The sequence below is a fragment of the Bufo bufo genome, chromosome 8, assembly GCF_905171765.1.
Source record: "Bufo bufo chromosome 8, aBufBuf1.1, whole genome shotgun sequence".
NCBI lineage: Eukaryota > Metazoa > Chordata > Amphibia > Anura > Bufonidae > Bufo > Bufo bufo.
In genome coordinates, this window is record NC_053396.1 from 78087602 (window position 1) to 78112716 (window position 25115).

At 43.9% G+C, this 25115-nt stretch overlaps 1 protein-coding gene across 2 annotated transcripts in view; it reads right to left on the bottom strand.

The window, feature by feature from the left end:
• OPHN1 (oligophrenin 1) overlaps window positions 1–25115 on the bottom strand; it is a 245681-nt gene that overhangs the window by 192858 nt on the left and 27708 nt on the right. For both annotated transcript variants that reach the window (XM_040442671.1, XM_040442670.1), the window contains exon 2: window positions 15320–15481. In XM_040442671.1, the coding sequence (XP_040298605.1) occupies window positions 15320–15473 (154 nt within the window). In that variant the 5' untranslated portion in view covers window positions 15474–15481. The remainder of the gene's footprint in view (window positions 1–15319; window positions 15482–25115) is intronic.

The following is a 25115-nucleotide window of genomic DNA, read 5'->3' on the forward strand; positions in this document are numbered from 1 at the left end:
CAACACTTAGGTCTTCCTGTATTTCCTTATGGATGCCAAGAAATCCATTCAGTTCAATCCTGGAGGCATCACTATAATAGCGTCCATATTGTTGGGGTTCTAACTCAGGGATCTATACAAACAAGTCTTACTGAAATGTCTTAATAGCTTAATGGAACACCCCTTTAATGCTGATATACTGCAAATCACGCCCTGTTAAAAGGAAACCTGTCAGCAGTATGCTATGGTGGACTACTTTTATCGCTATGTTCATCACATTGCAGCAAAATCATGGCTGTCTTTTCAAAACCTCAAGCATCCCATTACCTTTCCTCATGACATGTCAGTTAAGGTGTACATACCTAGTCTTCATGAACTCACCGCTTGTCAGAAGAGAAGGGAAACAGGATGTACTGCGCATGCGCAAGATTTCAGACACCCCAGGGATGAGGTGGTGTCAATCAAATTGAGATGGGTGGGCGTAAGGCGGGCGATTCCATGACTCGGTCAGTGAAAGCAGACACCGCAATCACTCCAGGCCCCTCTTTTACGTAAGTGTAATTATATCAAAATGGCAAAGGAGGGGGAGATTTATCTGGTGTGCAGTAGAACTGGCTTAGTTGCCCATAGAAACCAGATTCCACCTATCATTTTGCAAAGGAGCTGAGAAAAATTAAAGGCGGAATCAAACTGGTTGCTATGGGCAACTAAACCAGTTCTACTTTACAGCAGTTTGAAAAATAGAACAGCTAATTGGCGGGGTCCCAGCTGTTGGACCCCCACTGATCAGATACTGATGACCTATCCTGAAGTCTCAGAAAACCTCTTTAACCCCTTCCCGACTAGCGCCGTAATAGTACGGCGCTGGCCGGGTCTTTAAAGATGGTGCTCGCTCTGGAGCGCTGCTGGCACCAAAGCCGGGGTGACCGCCTGCTTCTTATAGAAAACACCCGCGGCTCATGTCCACAACCAGCAGTAATGGCGATCGCGGACATTTAACCCCTCAGATCTGAGCGCGCTGAAAACTGAAAGCGCGCACTTCCAGTGGTGCTCTGGCTCCCCCATACGGCGATCGGAGGAGCTGTAGCTTGTGTGCAGCAGCCCCTGTCTTTGTGAATGACAGGAGGCTGCTGCATAGTATTTCCTATGGAGCCCTTGCCTGTAATAGGGCTCCATAGGAAACAAGCAATTTTCTCATAGACTCCAATGCTAGTGCATTGGAGTCTATGAGAATAGCAACCTAATGATTGCATGTTATACACTGCTCAAAAAAATAAAGGGAACACTTAAACAACACAATGTAACTCAAAGTCAATCACACTTCTGTGAAATCAAACTGTCCACTTAGGAAGCAACACTGAGTGACAATCAATTTCACATGCTGTTGTGCAAATGGGATAGACAACAGGTGGAAATTATAGGCAATTAGCAAGACACCCCCAATAAAGGAGTGGTTCTGCAGGTGGTAACCACAGACCACTTCTCATTTCCTATGCTTCCTGGCTGATGTTTTGGTCACTTTTGAATGCTGGCGGTGCTTTCACTCTAGTGGTAGCATGAGACGGAGTCTACAACCCACACAAGTGGCTCAGGTAGTGCAGCTTATCCAGGATGGCACATCAATGCGAGCTGTGGCAAGAAGGTTTGCGGTGTCTGTCAGCGTAGTGTCCAGATGGAGGCGCTACCAGGAGACAGGCCAGTACATCAGGAGACGTGGAGGAGGCCGTAGGAGGGCAACAACCCAGCAGCAGGACGGCTACCTCCACCTTTGTGCAAGGAGGAACAGGAGGAGCACTGCCAGAGCCCTGCAAAATTACCTCCAGCAGGCCACAAATGTGCATGTGTCTGCTCAAACGGTCAGAAACAGACTCCATGAGGGTGATATGAGGGCCCGACGTCCACAGGTGGGGGTTGAGCTTACAGCCCAACACCGTGCAGGACGTTTGGCATTTGCCAGAGAACACCAAGATTGGCAAATTCGCCACTGGCGCCCTGTGCTCTTCACAGATGAAAGCAGGTTCACACTGAGCACATGTGACAGACGTGACAGAGTCTGGAGACGCCGTGGAGAACGTTCTGCTGCCTGCAACATCCTCCAGCATGACCGGTTTGGCATTGGGTCAGTAATAGTGTGGGGTGGCATTTCTTTGGAGGGCCGCACAGCCCTCCATGTGCTCGCCAGAGGTAGCCTGACTGCCATTAGGTACAGAGATGAGATCCTCAGACCCCTTGTGAGACCATATGCTGGTGCGGTTGGCCCTGGGTTCCTCCTAATGCAAGACAATGCTAGACCTCATGTGGCTGGAGTGTGTCAGCAGTTCCTGCAAGACGAAGGCATTGATGCTATGGACTGGCCCGCCCGTTCCCCAGACCTGAATCCAATTGAGCACATTTGGGACATCATGTCTCGCTCTATCCACCAACATCACGTTGCACCACAGACTGTCCAGGAGTTGGCAGATGCTTTAGTCCAGGTCTGGGAGGAGATCCCTCAGGAGACCGTCCGCCACCTCATCAGGAGCATGCACAGGCGTTGTAGGGAGGTCATACAGGCACGTGGAGGCCACACACACTACTGAGCCTCATTTTGACTTGTTTTAAGGACATTACATCAAAGTTGGATCAGCCTGTAGTGTGTTTTTCCACTTTAATTTTGAGTGTGACTCCAAATCCAGACCTCCATGGGTTAAAAAATTTGATTTCCATTTTTTTACTTTTGTGTGATTTTGTTGTCAGCACATTCAACTATGTAAAGAACAAAGTATTTCAGAAGAATATTTAATTAATTCAGATCTAGGATGTGTTATTTTTGTGTTCCCTTTATTTTTTTGAGCAGTGTAGTTCCCTATGGGAACTATAAAAAAAAGTGTGGAAAAAAAAGTAATAAAAAATAAATTATAATAAAAAATAAAATTCAAAATCACCCTTTTCCCAAAATAAAAATAAAAGAACAAAAAAAAATACACATCATGGGTGTCGCGATGTGTGAAAGTGCCCATAGTATAAAAATATATTCCCTATACGGCAAACAGCAAAACAGAAAAAAGCATCCATATGGCCAATTCGACGTTTTTGGTTGCTTCATTTTCTACAATTTTTTTTTATAAAAAGTGATCAAAAAGTCATACACACCCAAGAATGGTATCCATGAAAAGTTCAGATCGCCCCGCAAAGCCCCCATACAGCTCCGCACACATAATTACCAAATAAGTTATAGGGTCAAAATATGGCGACAAAAAAAATAAAACTGATTTTTTCCCACTTTTTAATTGGGAATTTAATCAAAACGCAAGAAAAACTATACATAGAAGTTATCTCCGGATTCGTACTGACCTGTAGAATAAAAGTAGGCGGTCAGTTTTATCGTACATCGAACGTCGTAAATAAAAAACCCTTGCAGTGTTTTGGTGTCCGCCTGACGATGCGGAGCCAAACGGATCCGTCCTGACACACAATGTAAGTCAATGGGAACGGATCTGTTTTCACTGACACATTATGGTGCAATTGAAAACGGATCTGTCCCCCATTGACTTTCAATGTAAGTCAGGACGGATCCGTTTTGACTTAGACTTTTTTTTTAAAGAATAATGCAAACGGATCCGTTCTGAACGGATACAAGCGTTTGCATTATCGGTGCGGATCCGTCTGTGCAGATACCAGACGGATCCGCACCGAACGCAGGTGTGAAAGTAGCCTTAATTATCCATAATCTGCTTGAGCAATCTGGCCACCAGAATTTGGAAAATAATGCACTATAGCAGTAGATGCAAACATAACATATGGACTAAGCCCTCACTCTATAGGTCCATTCACACGTCCGTAGCGTATTGTGGATTGCGGACAAGAATAGAACATGTTCTATTTTATTCGGGAGCCGCGGACCGGAAGATCGGGGCTGCGCTCCGGAAATGCGGATGCGGACAGCACACTGTGTGCTGTCCGCATCTCTTCCGGCCCCATAAAAAATGAATGGGTCCGGATTCGGATGTGTAAACGGACCCTTAGGCCTCTTGCACGCAAACGGGTTTTTTTCCGTTTGGTTCCAAAAAAACGGAACATATTCATTTTAATGGATCCGCAAAAAAAGAAAAAGAAAAAAAAGAAAGGTACTCCGTATGCCTTCAGTTCCCGTATTTCCGTTCAAAGATATAACGTGTCCTATTATTGTCCGCATAATACTGTTCTATCAGTGGCCAGCTATTCCGTTCCGCAAAAAACAGAATGCACACGGATGTCATCCGTATTTTTTTGCGGACCGCAAAATACTGAAAAAAAGCCATACGGTCGTGTGCAAGAGGCCTAATGATAAAATCTGAGACTCTTATATTTTGTTCAAAACACATCTGTGCCCACCTGCAAGTGCCACGGTGGTCTCAGGTCAGGCAGGTCCTACTCTATATCTACCTATGTCGTTGGGCATCTATGTTCAGGAGCGCAGACCCCGCACATATAGTGTGTTTCTTCTAGTTACCTCTGTGTGCATCAGCAACCAATGAGAGGAGGAGCACACACAGCTATATGTACCACCTTAATCAAGGTCGCCTATTATATAGGTGGGGCAAAAGTGCACATGAATACTACTCCCAGGATAGGAGCGCATTCACACCTGAAGGTGCCACTCCTTCAAGACAAGTATAAAAAATAAAATAAAAAATGTAAAAAAAAAATAAAATCACTGAAAAAAAATCACCCAAAAAAAAAATCACCCGAATTTGTAGCATAATGCACCTTGCTGTTCTTTGATGAACACAGCAGCAGTATAAACCATTACGCTTGTATTTCCTTATAACATAACAGGGTACTGGAAGAACTGTGTTCTAAGCTCTCTAAAAGCAGTGCTTCATGAAGTAACACAAGACCAGACACTTCTAAATAGGTAACGTCCTAAAAACATTACAGTTGGGAGGTCGTGAAAGTTCAGATAAAACTTTTCAAGAATGTAAAAAACAGAAGCGCAGATACCTTGTCTGCACCTAGAATTTGTCTAAAAAGTGGTGCAATTTGGCACAACTAGGGCCTTTACTATTTTTTTTAGATTGTCCAAAAAGGGGGTGGGAATCCACGTGAATAGGGAGGGTGAAATATTCATTGCTTCAAACCAAAATGATGATACAATACTGGCATTAAATTCTGTGTAAGAGTAAGCCAACCAATAGCCACCATAGTCAGAGAAAAGGGTCTCTCCCTGCACCAGATTTATCATCCAGCCCCAGCCCTCAAGAAACATTGCATCTGATGAACTTTCCCTTTTTCAGCTTTTTCTTTAATTACAGGCAGGTTTATCAGTGGCTTGCTGTCTTAAAAGGTAAAATAATATATCTTACCATGCTGGGTAAAAAATAACATGGGAAAGTCTCATGTCTTGGAACGCTTCAGGCCCCATGTAACTCCCAGAAGAATCATACAATGGGCATTAGATCCTACTAGAATCTTTCTTATTGACCACCTGACTGTTAACCGCGAGTCATATCTATGTATCCCCTGAAGTGCATATGGGATTCTACAACTTAGTTTATCCAGATTTGGAAACCAAATAGACAATACTTTAGTTCTCAATTGTTGTCTTTGATTGGCTGCATCTTAGTCCATTCATATTTCTCTTATGTTTGTTCTGACAACACTCTCATAGTAATCCCCTGATTAGCCTATCATCAATTAGGCGAAACGCGTTGGGATGTCCTCAGACCTCACATGTTTGGTACTGTGTCTTTGTCTATATCACTTGGGATACATGCACTATTTTGTTGTTTTTTGTACGTTATTGTCTAGGAATAGGTTGCCTGCCATTGATCTATTGGCAGTACCCATCCCCCTGTTTAGGGTCTCCTAGGGTTTATAGGAGGCACGAGACACGGCATCGCTACGGGGCGGCTATTCCGTTTGTAGGTAGGGCCATCTAGTATAGGGTGAAACTAGGGTCAGCTTCCCTTATTTCCATCATTGGTCTACCCGACCCACCCTATACTTCATTGCCCTTATGGGATAGCTATTTTCATTTTATTATCTTAATTTTTTTGTGTATATATGGGGACAAGTTCTTATTGTAATATACTAATAAAAGCTATGTTTTAGATGGTGGATTTCAGTGACCCCTTAAAGTGAACCTGTCACCTCAAAAATGCATCTACTCCCGCCAGCAGTACCTCATAGTAGCCCGCAGCCTGTTAATAATCATGTTTCATCCCGTTGTCCGATGCTGCAAAAAAATTGTTTTATTCTCCATCAGCGCTATAGTGCTGGCCAAGGGGGCAGCGGCCTCCTTGCTTTAAGTTAAGGTACCCACACCCCCTAACCGTCCCCTCTTGCCTGAGTGACAGCCTGCAGTGCGGGGCGCGATTCCCCAAGTTTCGCGCATGCGCATTGCGCCGCTGAAACCCGGTTAACAGCGGTAGCAGGAGATGGGATAGCGCATTACTACAGAGCGCACCGCGCACAAGCGAGACTTGGGGAATCGCGGCCGCACTGCAGGCTGTCACTCTCAGGCAAGAGGGGATGGTTAGGGAGCGTGGCTACCTTGACTTGAAGCAAGGAGGCTGCTGCCCCCTTGGCCAGCACTATAGCACTGATGGAGAATAAAACCGTGCTTTTTTAACTTACGCAGCATCGGACAACAGGACGAAATTTATGATTAACAGGCTGTGGGCTACTATAAGGTACTAGTGGCGGGTATAGATGCATTTTTGAGGTGACAAGTTTCCTTTAAAAGGGAGTCTGTCACCCCCATATGGCCATATACAGCGCTTACATTGTCCTATCGCACACTTATACATGAATGTAATGGTACCTTTGTCATTTTCTTTAGACTTGCAGAAGCTGGAAAAACTAAGTTTAAGTCATATGCAAATAAGCACTCGCAAGTACCCAGGGCGGCGTTCACTGTGTAGAAGCCCAGGCTGCTCTGCCTTTTTTCATCGTTTCCCCGCCCCAGCCTCTGCCCGCCCTCCTATTCCCTTGCGTCATCCTTCAGTCCGGCCGAGATCCCGCGCCTGCGCACTGCCTCGCCGGGGCATGCACACTGCGATGCCTATTGTGGGCACGGCATCGCTTTAACTACTGCACATGCGACGGCAAAAGCCACAAACACTGGTTTTGCAGAAACTAATCTGGATATCTGGATTATAACTGGTTTGCAATCAACAAAACCAGAATCGGTCGGAAACCGTGAAAATAAATTACCTAAAATCACAGAAGGTGAGAAAAACCCCATCCTTGTACCCTATACTGAACACATGCAACTAAACACAATCATTCCCCCTACAAAAAAGAAGCGGCACCGGGCTCTATGCCCTGTGTGAACAAGCATGGGGCACCTGGAGCTGCAGAGCATCACTCCGTCTATATACAGTTGCAAGAAAAAGTTTGTGAACCCTTTGGAATGATATGGATTTCTGCACAAATTGGTCATAAAATGTGATCTGATCTTCATCTAAGTCACAACAATAGACAATCACAGTCTGCTTAAACTAATAACACACAAAGAATTAAATGTTACCATGTTTTTATTGAACAGACCATGTAAACAATCACAGTGCAGGTGGAAAAAGTATGTGAACCCTTGGATTTAATAACTGGTTGAACCTCCTTTGGCAGCAATAACTTCAACCAAACGTTTCCTGTAGTTGCAGATCAGACGTGCACAACGGTCAGGAGTAATTCTTGACTATTCCTCTTTACAGAACTGTTTCAGTTCAGCAATATTCTTGGGATGTCTGGTGTGAATCGCTTTCTTGAGGTCATGCCACAGCATCTCAATCGGGTTGAGGTCAGGATTCTGACTGGGCCACTCCAGAAGGCATATTTTCTTCTGTTTAAGCCATTCTGTTGTTGATTTACTTCTATGCTTTGGGTCGTTGTCCTGTTGCAACACCCATCTTCTGTTGAGCTTCAGCTGGTGGACAGATGGCCTTAAGTTCTCCTGCAAAATGTCTTGATAAACTTGGGAATTCATTTTTCCTTTGACGATAGCAATCCGTCCACGCCCTGAAGCAGCCCCAAACCATGATACCCCCACCACCATACTTCACAGTTGGGATGAGGTTTTGATGTTGGTGTGCTGTGCCTCTTTTTCTCCACACATAGTGTTGTGTGTTTCTTCCAAACAACTCAACTTTGGTTTCATCTGTCCACAGAATATTTTGCCAGTACAGCTGTGGAACATCCAGGTGCTCTTGTGCAAACTGTAAACATGCAGCAATATTTTTTTTGGACAGCAGCGGCTTCCTCTGTGGTATCCTCCCATGAAAGCCATTCTTGTTTAGTGTTTTACGTATCGTAGATTCGCTAACAGGGATGTTAGCATTTGCCAGAGACTTTTCTAAGTCTTTAGCTGACACTCTAGGATTCTTCTTCACCTCATTGAGCAGTCTGTGCTGTGCTCTTGCAGTCGTCTTTACAGGACGGCCACTCCTAGGGAGAGTAGCAGCAGTGCTGACCTTTCTCCATTTATAGACAATTTGTCTTACAGTGGACTGATGAACAGCAAGGCTTGTGGACATACTTTTATAACCCTTTCCAGCTTTATGCAAGTCAACAATTCTTAATCGTAGGTCTTCTGAGAGCTCTTTTGTGCGAGGCATCATTCACATCAGGCAATGGTTCTTGTGAAAAGCAAACCCAGAACTGGTGTGTGTTTTTTATAGGGCAGGGCAGCTGTAACCAACACCTCCAATCTCATCTCATTGATTGGACTCCAGTTGGCTGACACCTCACTCCAATTAGCTCTTGGAGATGTCATTAGTCTACATGTGAATGTTTACATGGTCTGTTCAATAAAAACATGGTAACATTTAATTCTTTGTGTGTTATTAGTTTAAGCAGACTGTGATTGTCTATTGTTGTGACTTAGATGAAGATTAGATCACATTTTATGACCAATTTGTGCAGAAATCCATATCTTTCCAAAGGGTTCACATACTTTTCTTGCAACTGTACATGGCACAGTGTGAACATAGAGCAAACCTTGTTCTTCTAGAATTTCTTCACTACCTTATTCATGGTCTGGTAATGATGCAAATGAAAGGACATCACCGCCCCTCCCCCATGACTAACTTCCCTGCAAGTAATCTTCTTTAACCCTGTAAGGTTTAATAGAAAGTAGAAAGGTTCCACACAGGACTGGCAGACAATCTACACTAATCCAATTACATGCACGTTAGTATGAACGCTCATTAGCAATGATCTGGCAGTGCAAGGGCTCGTTCCGTGGGGCAGGCGCATGGGGATCGCAGACCCATTCACTTGAATGGGTCCGCGATCCTTCTGTTCCGCAAAAAAAAGATAGAGCAAGTTCTATCTTTTTGCGGTGCAGAAACACGGAACAGAACCCCAGAAACCACTCCGTAGTGCTTCCGTAGTGTTCCGCATCTCTGGATTTGCGGCCCTTTTGAAATGAATGGGTCCGCATCCGTGAAGCGGAATGGCCACGGGATGGTAACCGCAAATGCGGTCCGCAATATGGCAACGGGCGTCACACGTTCGTGTTAACGAGCCCTAATACTGCCACTGATTAAACGAGCAAATGCAAAAGATTGGAATCTTTTAGGGTACTTTCACACTAGCGCTAAAGTTTTCCGGTATCGAGTTCCATCCTAGGGGCTCAATACCGGAAAAAAAAATGATCAGTTTTATCCTAATGCATTCTGAATGGAAAGCATTCTGTTGAGTATGCATCAGGATGTCTTCAGTTCTGTCCCTTTACGGTATTTGGCCGGAGAAAATACCGCATATTTTTACATATGCCGGTATTTTCTCCGGCCAAAATTCCAGAACACTTGCCGGAATTCCGGATCCGGCATTAATTCCCATTGAAATGTATTAAGTGTTCTGGAAAAAAATAAATACCGGATCCGTTTTTCCAGATGACTACGGAGAGACGGATCTGGTATTTCAATGCATTTGTCAGATGGATCCGCATCCGGATCCGTCTACAAATGATATCCATTTGCATACGGATTTCCAGATCCGGCAGGCAGTTACGGCGACTGAACTGCCTGCCGGATTTTCACAACACAAGTGTGAAAGTACCCTTAGCAGGTTTAAAAATCATCGCTTGACGGTGGCAGATTGTGCTGTCTAATCACAATCTGCTGCCGGATTCAGTAGTCTGAAGAGCGATGGTATTAGTGATTGCTCCTCCCATACTATGAAGGATATTGCTGCATGTAATAACACCGGTCTCCTCTGCTCCCGGCAATCATCCGCTGAATCTTCACATGTAATATAACCCTTATGTGGAGATCCCCTTTTCAGCCATATTGCATTATACGTCCTTTTTTCAGTCACACATGGGGCTTTATTGTTATGCCAATTTTATTTTAGTATTTTAAATTTTTATAACCAAGAAAATATAAAGAAAAATGTTTTTTACATTTTTGTTTGTTAATAGCACAACATGCAACTAAAATATTTTTATTTATGTTTCATTTCTTAACAGTCATTTTGACATATGGAATGTATGAGTTATGGTCGCCAGGGGCGGAGTTTATCTTTTCTTTTAAAATTGTGCCCAGCATAAGGTCATAGAAGAAGGGACATTTAGCGTTTTTTTTTTTTTGCTAATTTCTCCTGTAACTGGAGCTGACATATTAGCCCCAGTTACAGGGGAAATACAGCCCCCAGATAAGTTGTACAGGGCTGTACATCCTCACTGCAGCGCTAATCTGGGTCTGCCAAGACCCAGCAGTGTGCAGACCTCCAGTGATCACAGGACTGCTGGGATCGGAGCAGAAAGTGGCATCTCTTGTTGAGCTCCCTGTATAGACAGACCAATAGAGATAGGCAGAGACAGTGAAAAACCGACCTTGCCTTTTCTATGGGGAACCCTGCTATCACTGACAGAGGATACCCCACTCTGCAGCCGCACTATTAGAATGTAGATGCATGAGGTTTTAAAATTTCTGTGCAGAGATAAAGGATGGCCACCCAGACGAATACAGTCAATGGGCAGCCAGGAATGGGTTACAAATCAACTGTTTTGTGTATACAAATAAACCATCATACTCCCTTCCATTTGATGTGGTGTGCATCCATCGTTATCTAGACAAAGGCAGCATCCACTGCAGTGCAGCTCCAACTTACCTGCAATGTACAAATATCCATGGCAACAAGTGCTTAGAGATCTAAAATAGCAGACGACAGCCTGGCTTCTATGGGCTGTGCAATGTTCTCTACGTTGTATAATTAGCCTGTGCTAAAAACCTGACAAACTGCAAAAGCCAGATGGAAAAATGTGTCTCATTCCACCTGCTCGACAGCCCCCGCACAACGCAGCTCTCATGTCTGACTGCAGAGGCAGCCTGCGCTGTGAGACAGACTGGACTCAGCACCAGCTAGATGCCTGGGTTAGTTATAATGTATACCAATCAACAGCCAAGAGATTCCAGAGATCTAGTTCACCTAGATCTACTGTTCACTTCTCAGGTGGCACACATTAATCAACCTTGTCCATGGAAAAATCCATGCATAAAAATGCTGTCCAGGTCAGAGTCAAACCCAAGAAGACCCCCAGTGCCATAAAGAAGCAGTATTAAAGGGATTCTGTCATGACATTTTAGGCCTATAACCTAAACATATGGCCAGGTCCATCCAAATAGCATGAATCCGAAACAGTCCTTATTAAATGTGCCTGTGGCTCTATTGGCACATAAAACAGGTTTTTATAACCTGTCATTCACCTACCTAAGGTGTCCAAGGGGACGTCGCTTCATACAGGGTGCCTGGCTGCAGCCATCTCCGTCTGGTACCCAGCCCCGCCTCAACAATCGTCCTGTCCCTCTGCCAGATCCCGCGCGTGTGCACTAGGCATAACCTGAGGGACCGGACGATTGCGGAGGCGGGGCTGAGGTGAGGAAGGCGGAGATTTCAACTGGGAAGGCGGCGCTGGGCACCAGACGGAGATGGCTGCAGCCGGGCACCCTGTATGAAGCGACATCCCCTTGGACACCTTAGGTAGGTGAATGACAGGTTATAAAAACCTGTTTTATGTGCCAATAGAGCCACAGGCACATTTAATAAGGACAGTTTCGGATTCATGCTATTTGGACAGACCTGGCCATATGTTTAGGTTATAGGCCTAAAATGTCATGACAGAATCCCTTTAAACACTGAGCCACCCACTTGGTACATTTTTATGTCAATAAACTACTTCAGTTTCCCAGGAGATTTGCCTTATCTGTGTGTACAGCACCTTATCTAGGCCTCAAACAGTACAATACTGCTATCATTACATCCCTCTCCATGTAATGATGAAGAGGTGACTTTGCTGGTCTTGTCCCAGTCTATACAGCAAAGTTGTAGGAGACAGAAAATGTCAGCTAATTGTGTGTGCTCCGTGCCTAGTGTGAAAGCTGGAATATATCAGGATTTTTTTTATTTATATACAGGTGAAACTCGAAAAATTAGAATATTGTGCAAAAGTTCATTTATTTCAGTAATGCAATTTTGTGAAAAGGTTCAATATTCAAAGTGTCACACTCTAGTCAGCTAATTAATCCATACCTCCTGAGCAAAGGGTACCTCCAAATTGTGACTTTGGGGTTTTCATAAGCGGTAAGCCATAATCATCCAAATTATAACAAGTAAAGGCTTGAAATATCTCGCTTTGCCTGTAATGAGTCTATCTCATATATTCGTTTCACCTTTTAAGTTGCATTACTGAAATAAATGAACTTTGCACGATATTCTAATTTTTGGAGTTTCACCTGTAGATAAACACTCTCAGAGCTGCCATTTGTCACCAAAGAGCAGGGCCAATTTAGTTTTTTGACATACCACATATGAGCAGTCAGATGACGGATCAAGCAGGTGGTTATTTCCTGCTATTACAACACACATACTCTTTGTTACCAGACACACCTCAGATACTTTGTCAGGGAAGGCCAGTAAGCAAGCCAGGAATCACAAGAGGTAAAGCCCAGTCAGCGAGCTCCAGACACACACCTCTTTCTGTGCTAGAGGGTAAGGTCATCAACCCTAAGATGCAGGAACAGGGATTTGTCTTTTTACCAAGGTCTCTCACACAAGCGAGTTTTCCATCCTGATGTGATGCATGTTGTGAACGTATAGCATCCAGACCTATTCATTTCAATGGGTCTGTGCACATGAGCCTTGTTTACCACTGATCATCTCTGCATCCAGGAAAACACTCAACGCAGTCGTAGACTTAACTGATTAAAGGGGTTCTTCAGGAATTAAGAAAATGAAAATACTTAAACATCACTTTTTTATAAATATATTCCCAAATACCTTTACCTATGGAGAAATAAAATGGCCTTAGTGCACACAAAACCTGTCCTACGCACACCGCAGGACATGTTACTTCACAACACTGAGGTAAAGAGCTGCCTCATCCTCCTCTCTGCTAGTCAGGGATTGTGATCCTGAATACAGATGAGAAGATCTTCAGCTGAACTGCACAATTTTTACTTTTATGATATGCTAATTAGCCTCTAGGAGCGGGGGGGGGGGGGGGGGGGGGGGGAGGGGCGTTGCACCTGCTCCTAGAAGCTCCATTCGCCCACGTAAACTTGATTGACAGGGCCAGGCCAGGGTTGGTCTCCTCCTGCCAGCGAAATCTCACGCCTGCGCCGTCCTGTTCAGTATTCAGCACAGGTGCAGTGAATGAAGGACACTCGGCTTCTAGCTTCCTCACTGCGCCTGCGCTGAATAGGTCACAGACAGCCGGCATCACAGAAAAGAGGGAGGCGAGAGCTGTGACATCGCTGGATCCTCCTATGTGGTAAGTATTTGCCTGATTGGAAGCCGGCAGCCGAGCATCCTTCACTCACTGTGCCTGCACCGAATACTGAACAGGACGGCGCAGGCGTGAGATTTCGCTGGCGGAGACCAACGCTGGCCTGGCCCTGTCAATCAAGTTTACATGGGCGTTAAAAGAGGTGGGCGAACTAGGCTTCTAGGAGCAGGTGCAACGCCCCCCCCCCCCCCTCCTAGAGGCTAATTAGCATATAATAAAAGTAAAAATTGTGCAGTAAGGTGCGTCCATAAGCATAACAATAGGCTAGTTAGGGTCTGCTGACATTAGCACATCGCTAATGTCAGCCAGTTTAACAGGGTTAATTCTGGTGACAGAAACCATTTGAATAAAATAAAATAAGAAGTTTATGCAGCATAATTACAGAGTGCCATAGTTTCTTGAATATATTGGAATCTAGCTTACCACTGAGCGCCGCTCTCACTCTAGAGGAGTGCCGTTCAACTCCCTTTCTAAATGTATCCATTGTATAGTTGCTGTGCTTGATATTGCAGCTCAATTCACTTGAAAGGGACTGAGCTGCGCTTAGGCCACGTGACGTCACTGCACTAGGAAGAGGCTGCTGTCTCTTCAAACAGCTGATGGGGGGGGGTCGGACCCCCTGCAGTTTGGCAGGGCCAGGATGGACAGGACAGACTGTTGTAATGTGGAGCTGTGCTGCTGCTCATTATCCCCACCTCCCCTCTATACTTCATGTCTCCTCATGAACTTCATTCCTACACAGATTCAGCTTTAACTAATGAAGGGCATTTGGAAATACATTTATAATAAAGTAATATTTAAGTATTTTAAATGGGTTGGCCACTTTATAGCTACTGTTGACCAGTCAGTATGCAAGTTGACTATATTGTACTTACTTATATAGTTTTTATTTATATTCTGTTCAGTTTGCTATATTTCAGAAGCCATGTCCCCTTGTTGGGCAAATCTTTTGTGCTGTCTGCATAGAGGTCTTGGCCATAAGATGGCCGCTGCTGGAGGGTCATGTGACCAGATACAGCACTCGGCCTCTTCGCTTCAGACACACTGCACCTGCACTAAACTCCCAAGATGGCAGGTGCAGTGTATTTCAATGGATGGGGCAGAGTTATTTTTGCCTGGTCACATGACCCTCCATCAGCTACCATTTTATGGACAGGACCTATATTTGGACAGCACAAAAGACTTGACAAACAAGGGGACATACTTTATAAAATATAGAAAACAGAGCCGAATAGCAAGTGCTATATAGTTTTCTTACATACACATTGATCTACAGTAACCAGAAAGTGGCCAACTCCTTTAAGTAATTTAATGTTCTTTATTCTCAGAGAATAAATTTAAAATTGTATGCAAAACCATCAGTTTTCCCTAAGGAGACCCTGACTTACTTGTGTGAAATAAGGCTAAAAGTCACATTCATGTGGTTAAAGGAAGAATTTATAAAATAAACGTAACGTTACAAGTGTAAAAGAGGACAACCATTCTATGGCTGCTGATGGCCACACCTGTGGGTACATGAATATATGGGAAGCGTTCTTGGTGTGGCTAGTTGTATGATACCAGCCAGAGAAAAGTCAAGGGTCTGCTTACCTTTTATAGCACTGATAAGAGCATTGCCATCCTTGATTACATCCTTAATGAATTTATTGGTCCTCTCCAGCTCTTGCTCGTATCCCTTCAAACTCTCTCTGAACACCGGGCTGTCCAAGTAGCAGTCGCTGAATTCCAAGGGAGTATGACCCATTTTTGCTCCTGTGAATTCAAGACGAGAAATGTTACAAGTGTCACAGGTGTCAGCGGATTTAAATTCCACCCAGAGCACAACCTTCATGGCATTGAGCAATATCCTTTGGAAATCCCAGTTACTTCCCAGAGTAAAAATAAACAAAGCAAGTTAATTGGTTCCCCATTAAATTTGCCCAAGCATTTATTTTTGCCTCTTACAAGAAAATTAGGCTCCTCAAGATAGGCCACCGGTATGTGATCATCGGGGGTCCGACACTCTGCAATCAGCTGTTCTGCAGTATTCCCAGTGCTGGAACTACACAGCTCCATCAATTGTATAGTGGACAGATCTGGTTACTGCAGCTCTTCTTCCATTTATTTCAAAGAGCCTCCAGCTGTTGTGGTACTTGCTCTGCTGTTCTCACAACTCTCATAGAAATAAAAGGAGCAAGCTGGGAATTGTAGTTTCACAACAGCTGGAGTGCCGCAGGGTGCCCACCTTGTCAGCTGAAGCTCATGATTTCATCAGGACTAGCAGACCATTTTGTGTGTAAAAGCTGTCATCAGGGAAGTCTGGCAGCGGCTTACTCTCCTGTAGGCCTCAGGAACATGACCGTATTTTTGGTCTGTTTCCGATCTGCAATTTTGCGGTTCAGACGTGGACCCAATCATTTGTAAGGGGCCACAACAAATGCGGACAGCATACGGATGTCTGCATCTGTGCGGCTGATCCACAAGTTATGGAACATGTCCTATTCTTGTTCGTTTGTTGACAAGAATAGGAATTTTTATAATCGGGACCAAGGAAAATGCAGGATGCACACAGCCAGTATCCAAATTTTGCGCATCGAAAAATACATACCGTCATGTGTGTGAGGCCTTATTATTAAAGAATAAGAAGTGAAATCTAGACACATTAACTTTTGATAGCGGTGATCCAGGGGCTTAGACCCCCAACAAGTGCTTCAGCCACATACAAGGATATTTACTAACATTTTTATGTCATTATTGTGGTGTCAAAAAGGTAGCAAACTATGGAGCACAGCATATTTGTTCCATAACGTGAAACTTTCTTAAGGGCTCCCACAGGATGTCGGATTTACTATAACTTACGCCAGAAACTGCTGTAAGTTAGAGCTCAAGTCTACAACAGCCCGAATTTCTATCGCACATAGGGCCTAATTTATTAAAAGGGGTCTACCTTCTAATAAATTACGAGCAAAAACTAACCGCTATGGTGTTCTTCTGAGTACCTCTGCCACTTTGGTTTAGTGACTGGCGAGAGTGGTGTCTCCACCAGGACCCCACCAATCAAAACTTTACTATGACACTTGTCACTATGAAAGGTCAAAAGTTTTAACCACTGACAGTTACAGGTCACAAGTATCTGACCAGTGGGGGTCCGACACCCAGGTCCCCCGCTGATTATCTGTTTGAGAAGGCCCCAGTGTTCACAGTAGCGCCACGGCCTTCTCCTTGGTCACCAACCACAGCGCCATACATTGGATAACAGTTGTGCTTAGTGTCACAGCTCAGCCCTAGTCACTTCAATGGGGCTATGCTGCATCTAGGCCATGTGACCGATGAAGGCGACGTCACATGGTCTGGTGAAAGCTGAGAGATGGCCATCAGTTGGAAAGTCTTGGAAAAACCCATGTAAGGAAAACCTGTTAAAATATCTGTCAGAGTAGGGTATTACAGCTCATTTTTGTCAGGGGGAGTTCACATCACAGTTATATTTTTCTGCTCTTCTGATCCGTCAGATGAACAAAAAAAACAAGACCCTGTAAAAAAAAAATGGATCCTGTGCTTCAGTTATGCACATATGGCATCCACTTGAGCCATTTCCATCAGAGATGAGTTTTAATAAACAGAAAAAAAAAAGTACTGCATACAGGCTTTTCCATCTAAAAGAACGGATCTCAGGCAGAAATGGCTCAAACAGATGCGAAATGTTCTGTTTTTTTACAGGATGTAAAAATGTGTTTTTTTCTGTTCTTCTGACGGATCAGAATAACGGAAAAATAATGGTGATGTGGGGAAAATTGGCTTCTACCTCACAGGGTTTTTCTCCTTCCTCTGGATCAACTTGCAGGATAACAGGCCGAACTGGATGGACAAATGTCTTTTTTCAGTCTTGTAAACTGAACTCCACATTATAGGGAATAACTATTAAATTAGTGGGGCACCTACCACTGGGGCCCAAACCGATCACTAGAACAGGGGCCCATACGAGGAGACGCTAGGGAGGCTTGTCCCCGTCGCAGCCTGCTCCTTGTCCCCGTCGCAGCCTGCTCCCCCCCCCCCCAGTCGCTGGACGTTTTGATCTCTGCGGGGGAGAAAAATGCAGCAGCAGGAGCAGTTAAGTATAATGTTTTGAACTTCACAGAAGTTCAGGTTTTGGTTCAAGGTTGTGTAGATTGTATTATTTTCTCTTATAACATGGTTATAAGGGAAAATAATAGCATTCTTAATACAGAATGCATAGTACAATAGGACTGGAGGGGTTAAAAAAAAAATAAAAAAGGTTTTAATCCACTTGTCTTCTTTGAGGAATAGGACCTTTGATGACGTCACTGCGCTCATCACATGGTCCATCACATGATCTTTTACCATGGTGATGGATCATGTGACGGACCATGTGGTGAGCGCAGTGACGTCACCACAGGTCTTTTTCCTGTACACAGCAACGATGAAGACAGAAGAGAAGCCAGGCTGCGCAAACAAGTGGATTAAGGCGAGTTAAATTATTATTTTTTTAACCCCTCCAGTCCTATTGTACTAAGCATTCTGTATTAAGAATGCTATTATTTTCCCTTATAACCATGTTATAAGGGAAAATAATAATGATCGGGTCTCCATCCCGATCGTCCCCTAGCAACCATGCGTGAAAATCGCGCTGCATCCGCACTTGCTTACAGATGCTTGCGATTTTCACGCAGCCCCATTCACTTCTATGGGGCCTGCGTTGCGTGGAAAACGCACAAAGAGGAGCATGCTGCGATTTTCACGCAACGCACAAGTGATGCGTGAAAATCACTGCTCATCTGCACAGCCCCATAGAAATGGATGGGTCCGGATTCAGTGCGGGTGCAATGCGTTCACCTCACGCATTGCACCCGCACGGAAAACTCACCCGTGTGAAAGAGGCCTAAGAATGTAGGACCTGACAGCATCTATTGGCCAATGGGGTCTTGTGACCATGTGTGTCGGTAAGTCCTAGAGAGCTGATGCAGAGCGGTCCAGTTGTTTGGCTGTGCATAAAGAACAGAAAGATGGACGGAAAGAAAGACAACAGCAATTGTTTGCTCAGAAGCTCAGGCTCCAGTGTGTTGCACAAGGGACTAGTTAGGGATGTGGCTACCTAATCAAGAGACGTTATGAGAAGTGCCAGTGTTGAGGCCAGCTCTGTCCTTAGAATTCACAGGAAAAAAAGTCGGAATACTTTTTGCGGTTAAGTGGAGTAAAACAGCTTTTTTTAAGCGTGTGACCTGAGACTAAGATTCAGGGACTTTAGGAGGGGACCAAATTTTTCACCTGTTTATCGTTTTCATTACATTTACCTTGTTTTTTTATTTGTTATTGGTGTAATCTCCATTAGCAATATGTGCTCCATGATTAACAGGCAAATCCAGTGCACATCTTTTGGCATGTATGCAGTCCTGGAACAGCCGTTTGAGGGTGCATACTGCTGTGCGAAATGTGAGTGAAATGCACGTTCAGAAGTCCAGATCCTGGACCTAAATGAGTGAACTACAACACTGAGCTGCCTTGACAAAACAGACAGGAGTTTGCTGCTCGCTGAGCAGAAACTCTACGGGGTAGATGAAGGGGAAGAAGGTAGTATGGAGGAGCAGAAAAGTGAGGTAGCTGGTGGGGTAACAGAAGGTAGGGTGGAGAGAAGAGTGCCAGGGAGACACAACCCAACAAGTTTGCCAACTTGGCAGATAAGGGGAATGTTCATTGAAGGGTAGCACTGCAGCAGTCGAACACTTCCTCTACCGGCCCCGGGAATATCAGCTCCAGTAATGAGGGGACCAGGAGAGCAGGGCATGCCAGACAGGTGCAGGTAGTGGGAGACTATCATTAGGGGTACAGACAGAGCAATCCGTCACAAAGACTGCGATCGTCGAATATCTGAAAATCATCATATAGTACATGAAAATCTCTAAGGGTGCATTCACAGAACCATATGAATTTTGAGGTCTGCAAAAAACACACATTGGCAAAAAATATAGGCTCAAGAACTGGTGTAGGAAGGAGGGGTTTGGGTTCCAGGAGAAGATGGCTGGTAGGTTGAAGGAGTGGTTAAACTAAGGAGTAGGGGGGAGGATAATTACATCATAGAAGGGGAAGGAGCAGATAGAGACCTGGTGCTAAGTAATGGAACTGGGGGTGGAATGGAGGGAGGAACTAGAACCGTTCAAAAGGAAAGGTGTAGGAAAATGTCCAAAAACCTCTTAAATTGTATGTATACTAATGCCAGGAGCCCTATTCAAATGTATAGGAACAAGCTGCCCCATAGAAGTGAATGGGACACCCTTTTGTAATTACACCTGGGTAGTGAAGGCTGCCCTGGCACGGCGTGCAGCCTTCTCTTTAACCAGCTGATCGGTGGGAGTGCCGGCTATTGGCGCCCAGCCGATCTGATATTGTGGACTTATCCTTAGGATAGGTCATCAATATTAAAATCCAGGAAAACTCTTTTTTTTTTTTTTTTTTTAAATCTGATTTTCTTTTTATTGAGCATTTACACTGTAAATACAATGTTGTGCAGATCTTACATAAAAAAATGGTATGCATACATAAATATTATAATGCTGACAACAGTCAGGCTACCAAACAGTTAGCAATACTCTAATTTTCACCCTTCCCCCCACCCTACCCCTCCCGCCCTACTGTAGCACAGAAGTACAAAAATACAATATTAGATGTTGTTATTCAGACGTCGAAACGACAGCCAGGGTTCCCATAATTTCTCAAATTTTGATATGCCAGGAAAACTCTTTTAACTGATGACCTATCCTCCACTAATCAGCTCGCAGTAGCTCCAGAGGATAGGTCATCAATTAAAATATCTTGGAAAACCCCTTTAACCAATAGACCTGACAGAACAACAGGCGTGCAGGTTGGGGGACATCTGGGAAATAGTGACCATAAAATAATAACCTTCCAAATGACATTTACTAGGGCGTTTTGTTAGAGAGGCACAAAAACACTGAACATCAGGAAAGTAACATTTGATCAGCTAAAAGAGGCCTTAAGCCTCACAAATAGGGACAATGTCCACAAAAAAAAAATACAGACACAATATGGGATATTTTTAAATGCATCCTAAAATCGAAATTGTGGTACATACCTTATGGGAATAAAAGGGTTAGGAACCAAAAAATAATAATGTGGATAAAACAAAATGTAAAGGAGGCAATAAAAAACTAAAACAAAGAACTTAAATGACTAAAACTGGATGGTAGCTTAGAAGCACAAACTATTAGGCCGAATGCACACGGCCGTGTTCCGCGGCCGTGAACGGTCCGTGGTATGCCGGCCTGGATTCCTGCTGACAGCAGGAGCGCACGGCGTCATTGGTTGCTATGACGCCGTGCGCTTCATGCCGCCGCTGCAGTACAGTAATACACTCGTATAGATCATACAAGTGTATTAGTGCAGCGGCGGCATGAAGCGCACGGCGTCATAGCAACCAATGACGCCATGCGCTCCTGCTGTCAGCAGGAATCCAGGCCGGCATACCACGGACCGTTCACGGCCGCGGAACACGGCCGTGTGCATTCGGCCTTAAGAACAAAAATAGAATATGTAAAAGACAGAGAAAGGCAGCCAAGCTGGAGAGAGATTCATTGCCAAAGGGAGTAAAACTAAACGTAAAATGGTCTTCAAATATACAAATGATAAAAAGGGTAAACCTCAAAGTGTTGGCCTTTTAACCCTTAGGATACCAGCGCTGTACATGTATGGCGCAGAAATCCCAGCGCAGTACAGGTATGGTGCGCTGATCGGGCGGGTGCAGGAGCTACACCCGCCCGATCAGAGGCAGGGGTCTGGCTGTCACCGATAGCCAGACCCCTGCTGTATGCGCCGGCATTGGTCAAATCACCGATCCCAGCGCATTAACCCTTGCACGGCAGCGGTCAGTGCTGACCGCGGCACGTGCAGTATCCTCACGGGTGGCGGTGTCCATGGGGTCCCCGTGCTGCTGTGATGGGGAACCCATGGCAGGAAAGGCAGCCCAATGCCTTCCGGGAGAGTCTGTGAGATCCAGCCCCCCTAAAAAAAAAATATGTACATGTATATATGGCTCTCAGACTATGGAAACACTAAAACATTTTTTTTTTGGTTTCAAAAATGATGTTAGTGTATAAAACTTAAATAAATAAATTAAAAAAAGCATACATATTAGGTATTGCCAAGTCCGTAACGACCTGCTCTATAAAACCACTCAGGTGAACACCATAAAAAAAAAAAAATGGTGTCAAAAAAGCTATTTTTGGTCACCTTACATCACAAAAAGTGTAATACCAAGCGATCAGAAAGTCATATGCACCCTAAAATAGTACCAATCAAACCATCATCTCCTAGTGAAAAAAAATAAGCCCCTATATAAGACAGTCACCCAAAATAAAAAAAATAAATAAAAATTATGGCTTTCAGAATATGGAGACACTAGAAAAATATTTTTTTTTTTCAAAAATGCTTTATTATGTAAAACTGAAACAAACAACCAAAAAAATATTTGGTATTGTCGCGTCCGTAACAACCTGCTCTATAAAAATACCACATGATATAACCTGTCAGATGAACACTGTAAATAACAAAATAAAAAGGGCGCCAAAACAGCTATTTTTGTTACCTTGCCTCACAAAAAGTATAATATAGAGCAACCAAAAATCATATGTACCCTAAAATAATACTAAGAAAACTGCCACCTTATCCAGTAGTTTCCAAAATGGGGTAATTTTTTTGGCGTTTCTACTCTAGGGCTGCATCAGGGGGTCTTCAAATGGGACATGGTGTCAAAAAACCAGTCCCGCAAATTCTGCCTTCCAAAAACAATATGGCGTTCCTTTTCTTCTGCGCCCTGCCGTGTGGCCATACAGCAGTTTATGACCACATATGGGGTGTTTCTGCAGACGAAAGAATCAGGGCAAAAAATATTGAGTTTCATTTGGCTGTTAACCCTTGCCTTCTTACTGGAAAAAATGGATTAAAATGGAAAATCTGCCAAAAAAGTGAAATTCTGAAATTTCCTCTCCATTTTCCATTAATTCTTGTAGAACACCTAAAGGGTTAACAAAGTTTGTAAAATCAGTTTTGAATACCTTGAGGGTGTAGTTTCTAAAATTGGGGTTATTTTTGGGTGGTTTCTATTATGTAAGCCTCACAAAGTAACTTCAGACCTGAACTGGTCCTTAAAAAATGGGTTTTAGAAATTTTCAGAAAAATTTGAAGATTTGCTTCTAAACTTCTAAGCCTTCTAACGTCCGCAAAAAAATAAAAATGTCATTCACAAAATGATTCAAACATGAAGTAGACATATGGGGAATGTAAAGTAATAACTATTTTTCTGATATTTAAGGACTCTATAATGACAGGGTGTGTTCCACATGAATGGCTCTTATATTGGATAGAATGGCCAATATTCAAAAAGGGGTCAAAACTATAGGCCGGTAAGTCTAACATCTGTTGTGGGTAAACTGTTTGAAGGTTTTCTAAGGGTACTTTCACACTTGCGGCAGGACGGATCCGACATGCTGTTCACCATGTCGGATCCGTCCTGCGGCTATTTCCCCGTGCCGCCGGACCGCCGCTCCGTCCCCATTGACTATAATGGGGACGGGGGCGGAGCTCCAGCGCAGCACGGCGGTGCACGGCAAAAGGCCACCGGACTAAAATTACTGCATGTCAGGCTTTTTAGTCCGGCGGCTTTCGCCGTGCACTGCCGTGCTGCGCCGGAGCTCCGCACCGTCCCCATTATAGTCAATGGGGACGGAGCGGCGGTCCGGCGGCACGGCGAAATAGCCGCAGGACGGATCCGACATGGTGAACAGCATGTCGGATCCGTCCTGCCACAAGTGTGAAAGTAGCCTAAGAGATGCTATCCTGGAGTATCCCAATGAAAATAAGCAAATAACGTCATATCAGCATGGCTTCATGAGGGATCGGTCATGTCAAACTAATTTAATAAGTTTCTTTGAGTAAATTCTAGACTTGACCAGGGTGAGTCAATGGATGTCATATATCTTGACTTCTCCAAAGCAATTGACACTGTGCCACATTAAAGGTTAGTACATAAAATGAGAATGCTCGGACTGGGAGAAAACGTCTGTATGTGGGTAAGTAACTGGCTGAGGGATAGAAAACAGAGGGTGGTTATTAGTGGTACACACTCAAGATTGGGTCACTGTCACTAGTGGGGTACCTCAGGGGTCAGTTTTGGGCCATATTGTCATCAATATATTTATTAATGATCTTGTAGAGGGCTCGCATGGTAAAATATCCATTTTTTCAGACGATACTAAATTATAGATTAACCCTTTAATGCCAGCCTGTTTTGGGCCTTACTGACCAAGCAATTTTTTTCATTATCGCCTTCCAAGAGCTATAACTTTTTTATTTTTGCCATCTATGTAGCCGTATGAAATTTAATGTGGATAAGTGCAAGATAATGCACCTGGGGCGTAAAAACCCAAGGGCAGAATATAGAATATTTGACACAGTCCTGACCTCAGTATCTGAGGAAAGGGATTTAGGAGTAATTATTTCAGAAGACTTAAAGGTGGGAAGACAATGTAATAGAGCAGCACGAAATGCCAGCAGAATGCTTGGATGTATAGGGAGAGGTATAGGCAGTAGAAAGAGTGAAGTGCTTATGCCGCTGTACAGAACACTGGTGAGACCTCACTTGGAGTATTGTGCGCAGTACTGGAGGCCATATCTCCAGAAGGATATAGATACTCTAGAGAGAGTTCAGAGAAGAGCTACTAAACTGGTACATGGATTGCAGGATAAAACTTACCAGGAAAGGTTAAAGGACCTTAATATGTATAGCTTGGAAGAAAGAAGAGACAGAGGGGATATGATAGAAACTTTTAAATACATAAAGGGAATCAACTCGGTAAAGGAAGAGAGCATATTTAAAAGAAGAAAAACTACCACAAGAGGACACAGTTTTAAATTAGAGGGGCAAAGGTTTAAAAGTAATATAAGGAAGTATTACTTTACTGAGAGAGTAGTGGATGCATGGAATAGCCTTCCTGCAGAAGTGGTAGCTGCAAATACAGTGAAGGGGTTTAAGCATGCATGGGATAGGCATAAGGCCATCCTTTATATAAGATAGGGCCGGGGGCTATTCATAGTATTCAGTATATTGGGCAGACTAGATGGGCCAAATGGTTCTTAACTGCCGCCACATTCTATGTTTCTATGTTTCTATGTATGTGGGCTTGTTTTTGTAAGACAAGTTGTAGTTTTTAATGTCGCCATTTTGGGGTACACATAACTTACTGATTAACTTTTATTAACTCTTTCTGGGAGAGAGGGGAGAAAAACAGCAACACTGCCACTGGGTTTTTACATTACAAATTTTGCAGCATTCATTTTTCGGCATGAATAATAACTTTAATCTCTAGGTTAATAAAATTAC